The sequence below is a fragment of the Peromyscus eremicus genome, chromosome 19 (assembly GCF_949786415.1).
Source record: "Peromyscus eremicus chromosome 19, PerEre_H2_v1, whole genome shotgun sequence".
NCBI classification, from domain to species: domain Eukaryota; kingdom Metazoa; phylum Chordata; class Mammalia; order Rodentia; family Cricetidae; genus Peromyscus; species Peromyscus eremicus.
In genome coordinates, this window is record NC_081435.1 from 20,729,888 (window position 1) to 20,748,934 (window position 19,047).

The 19,047-nt window shown below is 45.3% G+C and overlaps 1 protein-coding gene across 2 annotated transcripts in view; it reads left to right on the plus strand.

Moving 5' to 3' along the window:
- The first annotated feature begins 8,264 nt into the window (after positions 1-8,264).
- The window catches only part of Sap130 (Sin3A associated protein 130), a 72,637-nt gene continuing 61,854 nt past the window's right edge, over positions 8,265-19,047 (plus strand). For both annotated transcript variants that reach the window (XM_059246032.1, XM_059246031.1), the window contains exons 1-2: positions 8,265-8,687; positions 9,139-9,256. In XM_059246032.1, the coding sequence (XP_059102015.1) occupies positions 8,634-8,687; positions 9,139-9,256 (172 nt within the window). In that variant the 5' untranslated portion in view covers positions 8,265-8,633. The remainder of the gene's footprint in view (positions 8,688-9,138; positions 9,257-19,047) is intronic.

Here is a 19,047-nt window from a genome sequence, read left to right on the forward strand (position 1 = left end):
GGGATGTGGGTGTCAAATTGCTCGAATGATAGGCAGATGGCTCGTAGAGCCTGTAACTTCTGTGGTGTGTTATCTGTATAACAGGAAGCAGTTACGAAATGGAGATTTGAGTGAACTAAGTCCTCTTCTATGCCAGTCCCCCTTGAGAGTCCCCTGAGTAGCCAGAGGTCCTCCTGACTCCTCTGTGGCAGAGACATGTGTCCTGGAGTATAGCCATAGAAAGCCTTCAGACACGCGCTCCTGCTGCCGTCTGCCCGCTTCATGTTTGGTGAACATGTCTGTAAGTCATCTGCGTCTCTTGTTTGGAACCAGTATGTCTCCGTGGAACCTGAGGCTTCAGAAGCTAGGTACAACCTCTGAGAGTCCCTTACCCTGAGAAGAGGTTTTACTTTGTGTTAGGGAAGTCATATTTTCTTTTCTTTCTTTCTTTCTTTTTTTCTTTCTTTCTTTTTTTTTTTTTTTTTTTTTTTTTGGTTTTTCGAGACAAGGTTTCTCTGTGTAGCTTTGCGCCTTTCTTGGAACTCACTTGGTAGCCCAGGCTGGTCTCGAACTCACAGAGATCCGCCTGGCTCTGCCTCCCAAGTGCTGGGATTAAAGGCATGCGCCACCACCGCCCGGCTGGGAAGTCATATTTTCATTGGTCATGCTTAAAAGAAACATTCTCAGCTCCGTTGTTTAGGAAGACTTCTAGCTCTGGGTAACTCAGCTTTTCTTTGTGTTTTCCCAATCTGATTTCCAATTTTCTTTAATTTCACTACTCCAGAGAATTGTTGAGCCTAGAAGGGTCTGTGTCTCAGAGTTGCCTTCAGTTGATCTCATAATGCCTCCTGCCTCTCAGCCTCTGACTCATATTTTCTAAGTCTGGCACTTTGATACTAGGTCCCCTTATGTTAGTGCCCTTCTGAAGCATATTTAGCCTGGCAGGCAGAGATGAAGAGATCACTTTGTGAGTGTGTTAGTTTGAATGTAATTGGCCCCCATAAGTGTTGGGAGGCTTGCTGATCAGAGGTTGCAGTCTACCATGGCCTGGCAGCTTTCTCCAAGCTCCATGACATAGGGGACTCCCTCTGCAGCGAGACTGTCTACCTGCCCTTATTTGGAGAAGGTCTCTAGGTCCAGAGGCCTGACCTTATCTGAAAGCTGTCCCTAAGCCTGGATGCCTGATTTATTTCTAGTGTGACCCTTGGCATGGTTCCCTGCTAGAACTCTTCTCCTGCTTCCCATATGGTAACTGTGACTTGTACTAGGAGCTTTATTATAGGAGCGTGCTATTTAATGCAAATTAGGTGATGCCCCAGCCACTGTCCCCAGCTTTGATATCCCCCTCTCTTTCTGAAATCAAGTGGGGCTGTAACATTTAAACTGTCTCCCTGGAGAGCTGGCTCCATTGACTCACAATCTCTCTTGTTTATCCTTATCTCTCCTTTCTCTCCTGTCTCTATTCTCTTACTCCCCCTCCTCTTCCTCACTCACTCTCCTCCCCCTCCTCTTCCTCACTCACTCTCTTCCCCCTCCTCTTCCTCACTCACTCTCCTCCCCCTCCTCTTCCTCACCCACCCTCTCCCTCTTTCTCCTTTCTCACTCAGTCTCCTCCCCCAACTCTTCCCCCCTCCTCTCTCTCCCATCTTGCTCCTCTCCCTTTCCCCTCTCCTCCTCTATCTTATATTTCCTCCCCTCTCCCCCCCCCCCCCCCGTTCCTGTTTCTCTGTTCTCTGTCCCGTCTTCTCTCTGGACTCTCTTCGGCATTGATCTTACCTCCACTTCTCTTTTGTCTCTATCCTCTGTCTCTCCCCACCTCCCTCCATCCCTCATCCTGTATAGTCTCCCTCCATCTGTCTTCTCTCACCTTCCCTATCCCATCTCGTTTTCTCCTCTCTCTCTCTCTCTCTCTCTCTCTCTCTCTCTCTCTCTCTCTCTCTCTCTCTCTCAGTCTTAATCCTATCCTGTCTCTTTTCTCTCTTTCTCCTCCCTGTCTCCTCGTCCCTCTTTGTATATTTATATGAAGAGCAGGGAGAGAAGAGATGGAGAGGAGAGAGTGTGACAGAAAGGAAGGAGAGAGGAAAGAAAGTGAGATGTGAGGAGGAAAGAAGAGAGAAGGGGGAGGGAACAGTGAGAACAGAGAAAGAGTGGGAAGAAATGAGAGAGTGAGAGGAGAAAGCAGAAAGAGATTGTGGAGAGAGAGAAAAAAGAAGGGAGAGAAAGGAGAAATGAGTGGGGAGGAAAGAGGGGGAGATGAGCAAAAAGCAAACGACTGAGAGAGGAGAGAATGAGAAAGAGAAAGGAGAGGGGAGAGTTAAAGGAGAAACGGGGCAGAGGAGAGAGGACAGAAGAGAGGGAGGAGAGAAGAGAGGGAGGAGAGAGGGCAAAGGGGAAGAACAAGAAGAGAGGCCTCTGAGAGAGAGGAGAGAGGATGAGGAAGGGGAGAGGCTGAACAGAGAAGGCAGGATGAGAGAGAGAGGAGAGAGGGATAGAGAAAGAGGAGAGAGAGGCAAAGAGTTGCAGAGTGATGAGAGAACACTGAAGAGGAAGAACACAGAGAGGAGAGATTGCTAGAAGAGTTGAGAGAGGGAAGAAAGAATGAAGACAGAGGGGAAAGAGGAAAGAGGAGAGAGAGTAGATAGATGGAGCAGAGGAACAAATGTGAGAGAGGGATAGAGAGGAGAGAAGAGGAAGGAAGAAATGATAGAGAGCAGGGAGAGGAAGAGAAAGCAGAGAGAAAGAGGGAGTGAGAGGAGAGAAGAGAACGGAGAGAGGATGAGAGGAGAACAGAGATGGTGGAGAGGAAGGGAGAGCAAGGAGAGAGACGGAGAGGAGAGAGAGCTAGAAGAGGAGGAGAAAGAGGAAGGAGGGGAGAAGAGAGGATGAGGGGAGGGGGCATGAGAGAGAAAAGAGAGAGTGGGGAGAGGGCAAAGCTGTGAGAAAAGAGAGGGTGAGGGGAGAGAGCGGAAGCTGAGCTTGGAGAGAGAGAAGAGACAGAGGAAGAAAGACAGGACAGAGAGGAGAGAGGATGTGAGACCAAGAAGAGAAAGACAATGGGGGTGAAGCAACAGTGAGCGAGAGGGGCAGGGGGATATCTGAAGATGGGGAGACGAGACAGAAATGTAGAGAGAGACAAAGCTGGGGAGGAGAGGAGAGAAAGAGAGGAGAGTGGTGAAGGAGACACATGCCAGAGGGCGAGGAGACAGGAAGAGAAAGAAACAAGAGAGGGGGAAGAGAAAGGGGAGCGAGAGACCATGATAAAATGGAGAGAGGAAAGGGAGGACAGAGGGTGATAGAGAGAGGAGAGAAAGTTTAGAGAAGAGAGGAGAGATGGGGAAGAGTCAACTGAGGGAGGAAGAAGGGAGATGAGAGAGAATGGAGAGAGAGCAGTGAGAGACGGTAGAGTGAGAGGTCGAGAGGAGGGACAGAGAAAAGGTTGGGAGAGGAAGGAGATGAACAGAGGGGAAACAGAAGAGATAGAGGAGGGGGAGACAGAGAGGAATGAGAAAAAAGGAGAAGAGGGGGGAGAGACAAGAGAGAACACAGAAAATGAGAGATTGAGGGGAGAAGGAGGAGAGTAAGAGAGAGGGTGAGAAAGAGGTGAGCGAGAGAAGAGAAAAAAGAGTGGAAAGTGAGAGATAATGGAGAGAGGGCACTGAGCGATGGGGAGTAGGCAGAGGGAAAGGTATAGATGGGAAGAAGGGGAAGAGGGGCACAGGAGAGGGAGTAGGAAGAGATGAGGGAGTGGGTGCAGAGAGACGAGAGACGGGACAGAAAGTCGCAATGCGATGAGAGAAAGTCAGCAGGGGCAGAAAAGAGATGAATTGGGGAGAGATAGCAAGAGAGAAGAAAGAGGGTTTAGGGAGAAGAGAGGAGAAAGGTATGAGAGTGTGAGAGAAGAGAGAATGGGGGCAAGAGGAGTTAATGAGACAGGGATTGAGGAGGTGAGAGAGGAAGGGAAATAGTAGAGCAACGATAGAGGAAGTAGAGACATGGAGAGAGGGGCAAGGTACAGGGAAAAGAGAAGACAGAGAACCAAGAGAGGGGGGAGAGGAAGGGACGCGTGTCCACTTCTCCTCTTGGCTCAGGGCCCCATCTGGTGCAGACCCGAGCAGGCCCTGTGCATGCTGACAGTCTCTGTGAGTTCGTACGTTGTGTCTAGAAGGCCTTGATTCCTCGGTGTCCTCCATCCCGTCTGGCTCTTACACTCTTTCTGTCTCCTCTTCCACAGAGTTCCCTGAGCCCTGAGGGAAGGGATTTGGTGGATTCATCCTTTTTAGGGCTGAATATTCCAAGGTCTCTCACTCTCTGCATGTTGTCTGGCTGTGGGTCTCTCTCTTTGTCTGAGGACTAAACCCAGGGCCTTGCACTTGCTAGGCAAGCACTCTACCACTAGCTAAATCCCCAACCCCAATATGATTTTTTTTTCGAGACAGGGTTTCTCTGTGTAGCTTTGGAGCTCACTCTGTAGACCAGGCTGGCCTTGAACTTACAGAGATCCACCTGTCTCTGCCTCCTGAGTGCTGGGATTAAAGGCGTGAGCCACCACCACCCGGCACACAAGCATTCTTGCTACTGTGCCTTTAATTCCATTGCCCTGTGCACTTGTCCACATCAGTGTACACTCCTCAAACGGTGTGCTTTGCTGCTCTGGTTTAGACATATGGAAAGTTGTACATTTATATGCTTTGGTGTAAATGCACATCATTTATGCTGCAATTGAAGTATCAGAATTTGCAAAGGTACCATTGTGTGGTGCTTTTGTAATAGATACCTGTGAGCTGCTTACTAGTACATTCAAATGTATTCATGTACTAGTATATTTATGTGTACTCCTTTCTAATGTTTCCATGAGTTCTGGTATCATATATCCATGAGTCCTGCTGTATTATTACATTCGTTTACACTTCAATAATACTACATACATGTAAGGCTATACTAAGACATACATGTTTGCTGTTTTATGACAGACAACATGCATGATCACTTCTATAATACTGAATCTATGAATGCACCTTCACTTGTATTTCATGTGTGCTGTTCTACTGGTAAGCCAGTGTAGATTGATGTCAATGAATGTCCATGTGTTCTGATGTACTAGTAAATACATGGACACACCAATACTAGCACATCCGTGTGCACTGCTCGACTTCTGCACGAGTAGCCACAATATCCTGGTGTGCAAATACTATAACATTCTCATTCATGCTCTTTTCTAGTAAATCTCTGACCACTTCTATTACAGGACATCAGTGTATTAGTTCAGGTTTCTATTGCTGCAACAGAATACCATGACCAAAAGAAGCACGTTGGGGAGAAAAGGATTTATTTGTCTTACACTTCAACACTGCTGTTCATCATTAAAAAAGTCAGGGCAGGAACTCAAGCAGCGCAGGAACCTGAAGGCAGGAGCTGATGCAGAGGCAGTGGAGGGGTGCTGCTTACTGACTTGCTCCCCGTGGCTTGCTCAGCCTGCTTGTTTATAGAACCCAGGAGCACCAGCCATGTTACAGTGCTGTCACGTGGTGGTGTTGGCATGCCTGCTCACACACATGTTGTTTCTCAGCACTATCCCTTGGCATTGTAGGCACAACTGTTTACACACATGACATGGAGCCCCAGCACAATCCTGTGGTGATGTGTGCATGCCTGTTCACATGCATGTGGTTTCCCAGTGCCATCCTGTGGTGGCATGGGCATAAGTGTTCACACACAAGCTGTGACCAAGTGCCATCACATGGCAGTGTGGCTATACAGACCTGTTCATACAAGTGCCATGTCCCTATAGTATCATCAGACACGTCTGTTCACACATGTTCTGTGTCCTGGCATTGTTACATCATGGTGTGAGCATGCCTATTCACATGTATGCTGTGTCCCAGCACCACTGCCATGGAAGTATAGGCATGCCTGTGCACACACATGCCATATCCCAGTACCATCTCATGTCCACATGGGCATTCCTGTTCACATACATGGGGTTGCTCAGTGCTATCCTGTAGTGGCATGGGTATGCGTGTACACACAAAAGCCATGTCTCAGTGCTATCATGCTGGCACATCTGTTCATACACATTCCATGTCCTGCATCATCATGTCACAGTATGGGCATGCCTATTCATATGTATGCCATGGTCCAGTATTTCAGGTGGTGGCACAGGAATGCCTATTCATATGCATACTGTATCCCAGCAGCATTCCTTGGTGTGGGCATGCACCTGTACAAACGTGTGTGATTCTAAGAGTCTAATTTGGGTGCTAGGAACTGAACCTGAGGCCTCTGCAAGAACACACATTCTTAACCACCAAACCATCTCTCAGCCTTTGAATGGCATTTTACTTTTATTACATATTTATTTATTTTGTGTACAAGCACCTTGCTAAACCACCTCATCCGCTCCTGGAGTAAGTATTAATAACCTCAAAGCAGCAGTTTGAGCCTGTGGCAGAACTCAACAAGATGTAGACATGTACAAGCCTGCAGTTCCCGTTACTCTGGAGAACGAGGCAGGAGGAATCAAGTTCAAGGCCTGAAGGGCTACAGATGAAGTTCAGGGCCAGTCTGGCCAATTTAGTGAACACCTATGCCAAAATTATTAACAAAAGGTGTGCGGTCAGAGACCACCTAAATAGAGAGCAGGCTGAAGAATGTCAGTTGCTCTTAGAAGCCAGAGAGTTAAAGAATGACATGAAAAGGTAAAATAGTATGAAGAGAGGCACTTTTGAGACTCTGGTAGCCAGGAGCTACTCTCTTCTCCCCAAGCAGTTGGCTCATAGCCATGCGTGACAGAAATAATCGATTATGATCTCCATTTATTTTCTAACAAATCACAAAACTCTAGTTCTAAATGACCTTCTGGGAAGAGGAGTTCGTAATCTCCTAGCAGACAAAACTTTTATAGCAGCATCTCTGGCAAGGGCATAAACTCTATAAACTTCCACCACAAGCAAAACAACATCCCACCCCTCTCTTTGCAATCCGGAAGACTTAGTCAAAAGCGGAGCTGCCTTCTCCAACTGTGTGCACTGAACCCGAACCAGGAGGGTGCTCGGCTCCTGCAGGGCTTAGTCCCTCCAGTGATCCCAGGATCCCTACACGCAGCGAGGGGAGGAGGGCAGAAGGTGGATCTCCCGCGGGCTCCTGGGGCAGCCACAATCCTCCTTTACTTTTTGCGCGTTGCACCGCCTCCACCTCCGGGGTAAAATACAACCCAGTTCTTTCCCGCTGAGGCGAAAGCATGGAATACCTTTATCTTCTCAGTCGCCAAAAGAAATGACATAAGTCTTCAGACTGGACTGCAAAGGAGTGGGAAGCCCGCGTCGGGTCCCCCAGGCCCCGCCCTCCTAGAACAGGGGACTACATTTCCCAGGGGCCTCCGCGGGCCCGAGAGGCGTGCCCGACAGCCTTCCCGCTCTCTTCAGGCCAGGAGTGGCTGTCAGGGAGAGGGGCGGGGTTTGTCGCAGCCAGTGAGCGAAGGTCTCGTTACGGCGGCGGAAGCAGCGGCGCTGGAGTGAGGGGTGGGGGACAGAGTGCTATCGGCCCGGCGGTGGCTGCGGGTCCGAAGCCCGAGGACAGTAGACTCACAGACGGAGAGCGCACAGGAGCAAGCTAGCGGCGGCGTGGCCGCGCCCAGGTAATGGCGGAACGCGAGCCGGGAGGGAGGGGAGGAGTCGAGGGGGCGGGACTGCATGGCCAGTCCCGGTGCTCGTCCCCGGGGAAGGACAGAGCCGTACACAGCTCTTGCAGCCCTGCTTCCAGCTCTCTAGCGAGCTGGGCAGAGCTGTGGAGTCGGCGGCAGGGCCCCGGTTGCTCGGTGTGAGGAAGGGCGAGAAACCCCGAGGGGTGGGCAGCCCCGGGCATGGGGGCGTGGCGGACGCGGGCCTCGGTCGGGAAGTCCGCGGGAGGGAGGACGGCCTAGGGAGTTTGGCTGCTGGAGCAGTTTAAAGTGACTCTCCACATCCGGGCCCTGCGCCCGCCGCTTTCAGACCCCTGCCGGGGCGGGGCCTCCCGGATCCCCGCCCTGCTTGCCGGGGATCGCCTAGCTTTCCCTTCTATTGGCCCAGCCGAGGGGTTCAGGCTGCTCCCCGCCCCCGGCGAGGCTGGCGCCTCATTGGCTGGCGGCCGGCGGGAGGGTGGGGCGGGCCCAGAACGCGCAGGCAGCTGCGGATTGGTGCCGGGTCCAGTGACGCGCCCCGCGTCCGGCCAATGGGCGGGCGGGGGAGGCAGGGGTAGGTTGGGTGGTAAGAGGACTGGGAGCGGAGCGGCGGCTGGCCGTGGGGGTGAGTGTGGCGGGCGGGCTGAACTGAGGCGGGCCGGGGACGCGTTCCGAATCGCGTTCCCTCTGTGCCTGCGGAGCCCCTCGAGCCCTTCGTGGAGGCCACAGATAAAAAGGCACACTGCTTATCTTGACGAGAGGGCTCCGTAGGACATTTTCCCGGGGAGACAGAGCCTCGACACTCAGAGTGTCTGGAAGCGTGTGTCCTAGGATCTCGGAGGAGGAATGGGGTTAACTGGGGTAGAGGGGAGATCGGCGAAGCTTGACTCCGAAGGAAAAAGTGGAAGACGATTTTAAAGACTGTGGAAAAGGTCTCTAATCCTACCCGTGTCTCCCTTTGGGGGGGTTGTCCGTGATGAGGAAGAAAGGAAATCCTTAAATGGAGGCCTTTACGGAAAAGCGTTTGAGGATTCCACAAACATCGGGTCTTAATGTAAGATTTCCGATCCGTTCTTGGGGCTGGGCATTATGACATACTAATTACGGTTCTGTTTGTCTTGGTGTGAGGCTTGAGTCTTTAAAAGAGCCATGCTATTTCCCATAAAATTTTACATAGATAGCCTATGGTTATGGTAATAACTAGCATTTGGCGGCTATATAACATTCAGTATCTATTTTTTTTTTTTTACTACAGCGATCCATAAGTGTTTTTGGAAGGTTATAGTACCCTCCAACACTTGTATAAAGACTGTCATTATTAATTTAGCCTTAGTACATAAAGAGTCCTCAATTAGATGTCTGCACTATTGATCATAACTCATGGTTAGAAAAATGAAGCTGTATTTGTGTTTCTGAGAGATGTTGTGATTACTAAAGATGCTTTGATCTCTCAATGTTGGTTCTAATTTCGGAATCTGGTAGTAATGGAATGACTTGTTTTGCAGGTGGAAATGAGTTCTCAGCAGTTTCCTCGGTTGGGAACCCCTTCCCCTGGGCTCAGCCAGACACCATCACAGATTGCAAACAGTGGTTCCACAGGCTTGATAAACCAAGTTGCCACAGGTGAGATGTGTTACATTTCTTTCATATTGCTTAGTTTTAAGAATGTTACTAACTTCAAATTAGCAAATTCCTTCTCATAACTAGTCTACTGACTTTGAGGAAAGGATGTATTAATACACTTTTAAAATAAGGCACATTCCCTCTTTTTTTGGTCATTTATCTATTCTGGGGTAAGTGTACAACTTTAGTAAATCATGCTTATAAGAATCATTTTTAAATGTATTCGTATGTTACCATTTTATTAACTCTCAGGGTATAGGTATGGTGATAGTGCCACTAGAGAACCCAGCAGTGAGTGGGACAGAAAAGTCTTACTTCTTAGGACCTTAAGGTCTAGGAAAAGAGAAGTAGATAGCATGTGTCTGGGCCTGTCTTCATGCATGTGTGTTTGAAGGCCAGAGGTCAACCTCACATATGCTTCCCCAGGAACTGTTCACCTTGTTTTTTGATACAGGGTCCCTCGCTGAGTCTGGGGCTCGGAGCAGGCTAGGCTGACAAGTACTTCATTGACTGAGCTGTTTCCCCAACCCTGGAAAAGATGGTTGAAAAGTATATATTCACATGTTTGCACTTGGGTTTTTATTTGTAATATATCTTTTCGGTGCTGTAGATTAGTTGATATTCATTGGTGAACGATATTGCCTATAACAATATTTGGCTATGTGTAGAGACATTTGTGGTTGTCACAGCCGAGAGGTACTGAACATCCTTAAATGTACTAGACAAACCACGTCTGCCTTCTAACAATTATCAAAGCTAGTGAGCAATCTTCAGATGTTGTTTTCACTCTGTATCAAGTAAATACTGCAAGCTGAAATAAAATCCTTTTCCTGGTCTGTTTGGTCACCATCCACTTCTTGTACTCTATGGCAAACGCTACTGTTGTTCATTCATCGCTCAAGCCAAAGGCTGAGGCATCTTTAGTTGTGATTGACTGTGTTCTAGCTACTCTTTCCTCTTCCTCTCCCAACCCTAGCATTGACTCATAATGTAGCCCAGGCTGGCCTCAAACTCTTGATTCTCCTACTTCAGTAGAGTTCTGGGATCACAAGTTTGTTTCACCATGCCTGGCCAATTTTATCCGCCAGTGAGCTGTGGCCCTACTATTTTGAGCTTGTTTCTATTGCTTTGACTACTTCCTGCTGACTTTGTTTTAATTACAGATTTTTTTTCGTTACTTTAAGCTGCTCTATGCCTGCCATTAGACCGTATGTACTTATTTTTCTGCATATAACATGTCCAGTTTCCATGGTGCAGGGCTTTCTTCCTTCTCAGGTTCGGTATTGGCTGATTGTTCTTCCTTAAGGATTCATCTTAGACGCCATTTTCTGGATGTCTTTGCTGACTTTATTTTCTACTACATTTCAGATTCTGTGTGTTTCATGAACCTTTGTATGCACATACTTGCTATAATGGATAGTACAAGTTGTAGTCAACAACTTCTTGTAGAGCCATCTAAAGTGCTTTATTTCTTGTTAGGCATAGTGATGCACATCTGTAGTCCAAGCATTTGAGTAGTTGAAGAAAGCTTATCAGTTTAAAGCAATGTAGCTGAAGTTTGGCTGCAAAGCAAGTCAGAGACCATGGGCTCCGTGAGACAACCCCTGCCCCAAAGAAGTTCTAACAACATGTTGCCTTTGGCATAAGTTCATTACAGTGATTTAAAGAGCTGAAGATAAGAACATTGGTTTTTGAAGGGAAAGAAATGAGAGCTGTACTTACGGAAAAAAGAAAGGCAGATTGTCTTTGGAGCTTTGCAGTGTGATGCTTGATGCTAATCAAGCCTAATACTTCTTTCCTAGACTGTTTTTCATGGTTCACCCTCACGCTGCTGTACTCTCCACACATTTCAAGACCCAGCTCAAAACTTAATAGTCTTCTGAAATTTTTCATGAACAATCTACCTGTATGTAACTTTTCATTTTCCAAATCAGTTTTTTTTTGTCTTATTTTTCCTTTTATTTTAAGTAAATCAAATTTATTTTCCAAAAAATGTTAAGTCTGGGATTAACTAGTCCAGCATGATCTGGTAGCTTCATGATCATCATCCAGTTTCTTTGTCAGAAGCTGTCAATGTAGCGCTCTTGACAGAGTGCTTGTCTAGCAGATGGAAGCTCTGGGCTCCATCCCTAGCACCACATAAATGGGATATAGTGGTTCATGCTTATAGTCCCAACTGTTAGAAGGCAGAGGAAAGAGGATCAGGAGTTCAAGACCAACCCTGGCTGCATAGCGTATCTGAGGCTGTCCTGGACTACATGAGACCCTAGCCACAGCAGAAGAGGAAGATGGAGGAAGAGAGGAGGTTTTCACCTAAGTAGTTACATATTTCTCTGTTTCATGAGAGATGATGTAGGGTCCTAAGTGTGCCAGGAATTAAAGTATAAGTTTAAAGTTAAGAAGTAGAAATAGCTAATGCTTCAAGATTCTGTTGAAGATGAATAGAAACATGGTTGGGGATATAACTCAGTGGCACAGGGCTTATCTTGAATGTTTCAGATCTCTGGGTTTGATCCTCAGCAACCCCACTCCCTCCCCCCAAATAAATAAGTCCAAATGTGTGGAGGACCCAGATAAATGAATTCCCAAAGAGCCTCGTGGGAAATGATCAATACATTCTAATTTAATAAAGTTGTTAAAAATCAGTCTGCCTGGACCAAATAGGCTTTGGGAAAGTTTAGGAAATGGTCCATTTTCTTAATTTTTTTTTTTTTAACTAGGAAACAAATTGGTTTGGATAACCAGGAAAGTAAACAATCATAAACAATATGGTCATATATATAGAAAATCTTAATCTTTTTTTAAAACTGGCAGAATAAGTGGCATTAGTAAAATAATAGGCTACAAGATCAATGTGTGAAAGTTCATTACATGTCTGAATACTGGCAATAGACAGTTTTTTCATGTGTCTGTAGTTTATGTGTTTGTGTGGATGTGTGTGCCAAAAATCATGTCAAGTGTCTTTGGTCACTCTCCATCTTTAGTGTTTGAGGCAGGGTCCCTTACTGAACGTGGAACACATGGATTTAGCTAGGTTGGCCAGCCACTGACCTTTAGGGATCTACCTCTGCAGCCCCCACCCCCACCAAGTGCTGGGTGACAGGTGTGTGCCACCATGCTCAGCTCTTCTGTGGTCACTGGGCCTCCACACTCAGGTCCTGGGCTTGCATAGCAAGTACATAGTGACTGACCCATCTCCCCAGCTTAGACATGAGGTGGGTTTTTGTTGTTAATGTCCATTTACAATAGCTACAAAAAATGACAGTAGAAGATAAATTTAAGAAAATACATGTAAAGCTGGGTAAGGTAACACACACCTTTGATCCCAGTACTCAGGAGACCGAGACAGGCAGACCTCAGTGAGTTTGAGGCCAGCCTAATCTACATAGCAAGTTCCAGGCCAGCCATGACTACATGGTGAGACCCTGTCTCAACGTAAATATATTTAAGACCTGAAGTCAAATACATAGAGAGGGTGACATGAGACATTGCTGAGCAATATTAAAGAACTAGATAAATGAAAAACTTGATGGTCACAAATTGAAGTACTTAACATTTTTAACACCATTGTTTCTTCCCTAAGTGGTATATATATGATATATAAAGATATCATAATAGCACCCTTGTGTACTTTTTGTTTGTTTGTTTTGTTTGTTTTGGTTTTGTTTTTGTTTTTCAAGACGGAGTTTCTCTGTGTAGTTTTAGTGCCTGTCCTGGATCTTGCTCTGTAGACCAGGCTGGCCTTGAACTCACAGAGATCCACCTGACTCTGCCTCCCAAGTGCTGGGATTAAAGGCATGCACCACCACTGCCCGGCTCCTTGTGTACTTTTTTGTAGAATCTTGACAACCTGGCTATGCAATTTGCGTGGAAATCCAAAGGGTTTAAGGATTTCTAAAGCAATTATGACCCCAGAGAAAGGAAAATCATTATTGCCTTACTTCACAACTTATTACAAAACTTCATTAATCAAGATGGTGTAGTATTGACATAATATAGGTGAATAAAGTACACTATCCAGAAAGTCATTCATAGATAGATAGAAAGTCATTCATAGGTAGATAGAAAGTCATTCATAGGTAGGTAGGTAGACAAACAGATGTATGTATAGCCAGTTTTGTTTTGTTTTTTAACAAAAGTGTGTGATTAAATAGGGAAATGAACTTGAATAAACATACCAGTGTGGAGGGAGAAAACAACTTTGTAGGGTGTGTTTTCGTCTTCTACCCTGGAACCTGGAGATCAAACTCAGGGCATCAGACTTACATGGCAAGTGCTTTTACCCTCGGAGTTAATCTCGCTAGCCCCAAAATACCAGAATATAGGGGAGAATAGACCTTGACCATTACTTTCCTCTTACATAAAAATTAATTTACTTTAGACCATTGATCTAAATGTAAACTTTTTAATTTCTAAAAGAAAACATAGGAGAAACAGTTTGCAACTTTTCAGTAAGCAAAAATTTCTTAGGTCACAAAATAATACAAAGTGTAACAAACAGTTGATTAAATTAAAATAACTTCATTTCAAAAGACATCACTAACAATATCAAGTGGGATGCCCCCAAACAAACGGTATAAGGGTATTTTTTGATAATGTGTCTGTAATGACTCATATCCTGAATGTAGAAAGAACTCCTATAACCGAATAATAAAAAGATAAAGAGCTTAACTTCTTTAAATGTAAGAAAAAAAAATTATTGTCTACTCAATAGATAGCCAACAATAATGATGAGTGCCAAAGAAGTACATGGAAAGATGCCTATCATTTCTCATCCTCGGAAGAGTAAAAATGAAAACCGCAGTAACCTAGCATAGATCCGCTTGAATAACTAGAGTTGAAGGGACTGAATGCCGGGAACTGGTATGACTGAGGCAGTAGAACTCTGAGTGTTGGCATGGGCCCCGGGGGCGGGGGAGGGGGATATAAAATGGTCAGTCAACAGTTTGGCAGAGTCTTAAAAAAAATTAAACATATACTAACTCACAACTGACCCGTCCTATTCCTTCAGTATTTAACCAAGTTAAGTGAAAGTGTATGCTCATTCAAAGATTTATACTCAGGTGTCTGTGGAATTTTTGCTCCTAATGGCCAAAAACAGGGAAAATTCAAAGGTTTATCAAACGGTGACTAGATAAGCAAGTTGTGCTGTATCTGCTTGCTGGACTGCTCTCTCATAGTACCAAAGCCCGGCATCAGTACATGTGCACACAAGAGCGTGGATGCTTTTCCCTGCAGTATAGTATGCTAAGGAAAAGCAGTCAGACTCCCGGAACCACACATTGTATGATTCTGTGTGTGGAATCCTGGACATGACAGCTGTAATGACAGAGCAAGTTAGTAGTGCCTAGGGGTGTAGGGAGCTGATAGCAGAGGAGCAGGAGTGAACTAGTTAACAGTGATGGTCAGGGTTCTGTGTAGTGATTGAGTTATAGTTACAGCATTACAGACTTTGGTGAAAGTTTTACACAAAGAATTGGTGGATTTTTTTATTTTTATATATATTACTAGTGGATTTTATCTGTAGATTATATCTCAGTAAAGCTGACTAATTAAGAGGTGCACATATACTTCACTAAAGAAGACAAATGGTCTTAAAAAACAAAACTGTTCAGCATTGCTGGTCATTGTGGCAGTCCCAGTTCAAGCCCTAATGAGATGCAGATGAGCCTCTCCACTAGAATGGCTGTTAAGTGTAGCAAGGATTTGTGAGGATGGAGAGTGCCTGGAACCCACAGAGCTGCTTTGGAAACAGCCTTGACAGTCCTTTAGAAACTAAAACGTTAACATTTTACCTCGCCATTCTGCTCGCAAGAGTGCTGATGAAATTTCTATAAAAAGTCATTGAGTTATCTTCAAGTAGATGCTATTGCAGTGGTTCTCAACCTTCCTAATGCTGCTACCCTTTAATACAGCTCCTCATGTTGTGGTGACCCCAAACCATAAAGTTATTTTGTTGCTATTTCATAACTGTAATTTTGCTACTGTTACGAATCCTAATGTATATGTCTGTTTTCCAAAGGGGTCTCGACCCACATGTGAAAACCAGTGCACTGTTGTGTATATCACTCAGTCAAGTGATTATATAAATCCCAAATGTAAGATTTCTGAGTGCCCTGGAGAATCAAGTCAGTTATGTGTAAAATAGAAATTACACCTGGAGAGATGATGTGGCTATTAAGGATACATTCTACTTTTGTAGAGGATCTAGTTGAGTTCCCAGCACCTACATCAGGTGACTCACAATTACCTGTAACTAACTCCAGCTCCAGGGAATCTGATACCCTCTTCAGGACTCTGAGGGCACCTACACTCAACATGAATATACACACAGACACACACACACACACACACACACACACATAATTTTAAAATAATTTTTAAAACCTTCAAAAAAGAAAATAAAAATCACTTCATCTAGCTCTTACGCTTTCAGAACCAATTTCCTGAAGAATTTATTAGGACTTTTGGAAAAGTCTAAAATAATCATAAGTAATACGGTAGTTGTAAAACCTGCAGTAGAATCTCAGCTAACATTTTACAAATGATGTAGTAAGTTGGGGCTAAGGAGATGACTTGGTGTAAAGTATTTGGTGTGCAAGCATGACCTGAGTTTAGAGTGCCCACACTCATGTCAAACGATGGGTATGTGGACACACATTTCTGTAACTCCATTTGGGGGGCAGGGGGCACAGAGATAGGCAGATCCCAGGGGCTCTGGCCAAAACATAAGGAGGAGGGAAGTAGAAGACACCACTGTCAACCTTTGGCCTCCAGAGGGTGTGAAACAGATGAGTGCATATACCATGTGCCCCCAAAAAAGTTGCCATATGTTCTAATTATTCATTACATTGGCAGTAGTAGGTTTATAGCCAGTAGAATATTATAATAGCAAAGCTTGAAAACTATTCTAAATGTCTCTTAGCAGTAAGATAGATATCTTGTAGCTTATTCGCATAGTGGCTGGCACACTGTGACATGCTGAGAATGAAAAGTTTCTGGCTATGTGCAGTAATATGCATCGGTCATATCTGTAAGAGAAAGAAGCAAGAAAGTAGCTTTGGCAGGTGTGTTTTTCCGCTGAGCTATCGCTCAGTTTGGCACTAACCTCAAGTTAGAAAGTAGAATGATGGATATCTTGGGTAGGATGGTGACTTCCGTAGAGCTGAATGGAGGTTGTCTGGGGCCAGTGGTGTTTTGGTTTTTACTGGGTGTTGGTATGTTGGGTGAGTTGTGTTTGTGACGTTCTTGAGGAGACATGGATAAACATCTACTCACCACACTTAGGGAATCATTGGAAGGCCAAAGTAGGAATACCACCAAGGTCCACCTTGTACCAATGAGGTTTTATTTTGTTTTTATTGTTTTAGTTTTGGTTTTTGGTTAGTTGGTTGGCTTTTTTGTTTTTGTGAGTTGTTTTTTGGTTTTTTTGAGGCAGGGTTTTTCTGTGTAGCCTTGGCTGTCCTGGAACTCTAGGCTGGCTTCGAACTTGAGTGCTCGGATTAAAAGTGTGCACCACCACTGCCCAGCGAACCAATGAGTTTTATTGGGGTTAGTTATAGAAATATAGGTGAGAAGTTACTTAGGGGAGCAGAAATGACTCAGAGACAGTTGTATCACCAAAGCCCACCCCAGCATGGATGACAGCTCACAGAAGCTGGAGAGTGGAGCACACTGCACAAACCTGCCAGCAGTTCCACAGGCTGGAGAACGTCCTTTACAGGCAGCCTGGCCGCTCTGCCTGTTTCAGGCTGCTTAGCTCCTGAGTGCCTCTCAGCAGTCCTTACAGCTCATGTGTGCTTGAGGAGGAGGGGCAGGGTAAATCGGGTCAGTTTGAGGGACTTCTGAAGCATTTGAGTTGTGTACTTCCTGAGTGTGATAAGATGCAGGTGGAATGTTTCACCTCCCCTTAGAACATCCTGTGTCTTAAGAGCTTCTTTTGAAGATGGAAAGGTTTGTTTCGAGGAAATTACTACACAACCCTGACTTAAGCATTTTTTTAAACAAATCAAGTTTATCTTTGATGTATAATATTGAATTTATCAATCTTGTTAACAGAATAAATTTATATTTAATAGAGCATTTTTTAAAAACAGATTTAACAAGCTTTTGTAGAAAAATATTCATGTTTGTCAATGCCAGTATTCTTCAGAGTTCACAGATTTTTTTCCCTTCTATTGAAAATATATATTTTTCATACACTATTCTGATTACAGTTTCCTCCCCCTACTCCTCCCAGTTCCTCCCCACCTCCCCTCTCATCCAGATCCACACCCCTTCTATCTCTCCCTAGAAAACAAAGAGATATCTGAGGAGTAATAGTAAGATCAGTCAACACCAAATGGGAAGATGACAGAACAAGCAAACAGGGAAAGAGCCAAAGCAAAAGCACTAGAAGTGCACATAGATGCAGAGACACCAGTTCTCACACGCAGGGATCCCATAAAAACCAACCTGAAGACGTAATGTGTATATGCACAAAGAGCCTGTGAAGTAGTGGGGGGAGGGGAGCCCTGGCTTAATTTTATAAGACAAAGAGCCTCAAGAGGCCATTGAGTTCATTTTGTGTTGGCCATCTACTGCTGTCCATGGTTGTTTCCCCAGTGAGACTCCCTTGGAGAAAATTACGTTTTCATCTGCAAGTGGCAATCAACTGGAAATAGCATCTACGTTAGGGATGGGGGCGTGTGTCTACTTCTCTCAGCTGTAGGACCTCATCTGGTGCAGACCCATGCAGGCCCTGTGCATGCTGCCTCAGTCTGTGAGATCATATGTGCACCAGCCCTGCTATATCTAGAAGACCTTGATTCCTTGGTGTCCTCCATCCCTTCTGGCTCTTAACTCTTTCTGCCTCTTCTGCAGGGTTCCCTGAGCCTTGAGGGGAGGGATTTGATGGATTCATCCCATTTAGGACTGAGTGCTCCATGGTCTCTCACTCTGCATATTGTTTGGCTGTGGGTCTCTGTATTTGTTCCCATCTACTGCAGGAGGAAGCTTCTCTGATGATGCCTGAGAAGGCACTGATTTATAAGTATAGCAGAGTGTCATTAGGAGTCATTTTATTTCTATATTCCTTTAGCAGAACAGTAGTATTTGGTTTTCCTCTGGGACCATGGCCTGTCTAGTCTCAGGTTCATGGCCACCCAAGCAGTGTTGGGCATGACTTCCATCTTATGAAATGGGCTTTAACTCAAGTCAGATAGTGGTTGGCGACTCCCCCAGGCTTTGTGCCACTCTGCCCCAGCATATCTTGAAGGCAGGGCACTCTTGTAGACTGAAGATTAAACATATCCTTTTAATGCCGAGTTTTTAAACTTTTTGCCAGACGTGGTGGTGCATTCTTGTAATCTCAACACTTAGGCTGAGACAGGAGGATCACAAGGGAGGCCCATCTTGGCTGCAGGATTAGACATTCTCTCAAAACAAGCAAGTCTTTTTAAATGAAGCTGTGCTATACCCTATAGTATACTTTCAAGTATTTGAAGATTTTTTTGTTTTAATTTTGTTTGTATGTCTGTGTGCATGCATGTGTGCAAGTCAGGTATTGCCTCTGTCCTTCCATTCTGTAGGTTCTAGAGATCAAACTTAGGAGGTCATGCTTTGCAGGAGGTTTGTTTTCTCACTGAGCTCTCTCTCCAGCTACTGTTTGAGCTTATTTTCAGTGACTGTCAGGACCCCGTGTTCATATTCAGAGGAAGTCTTACATCCCAGAGTTCTGATGCTTGGCACCACTGTCCCTCAGAATAGGCTTACAAGGGGCTGGAGAGATGGCTCAGCCGTTGAGTGTACTT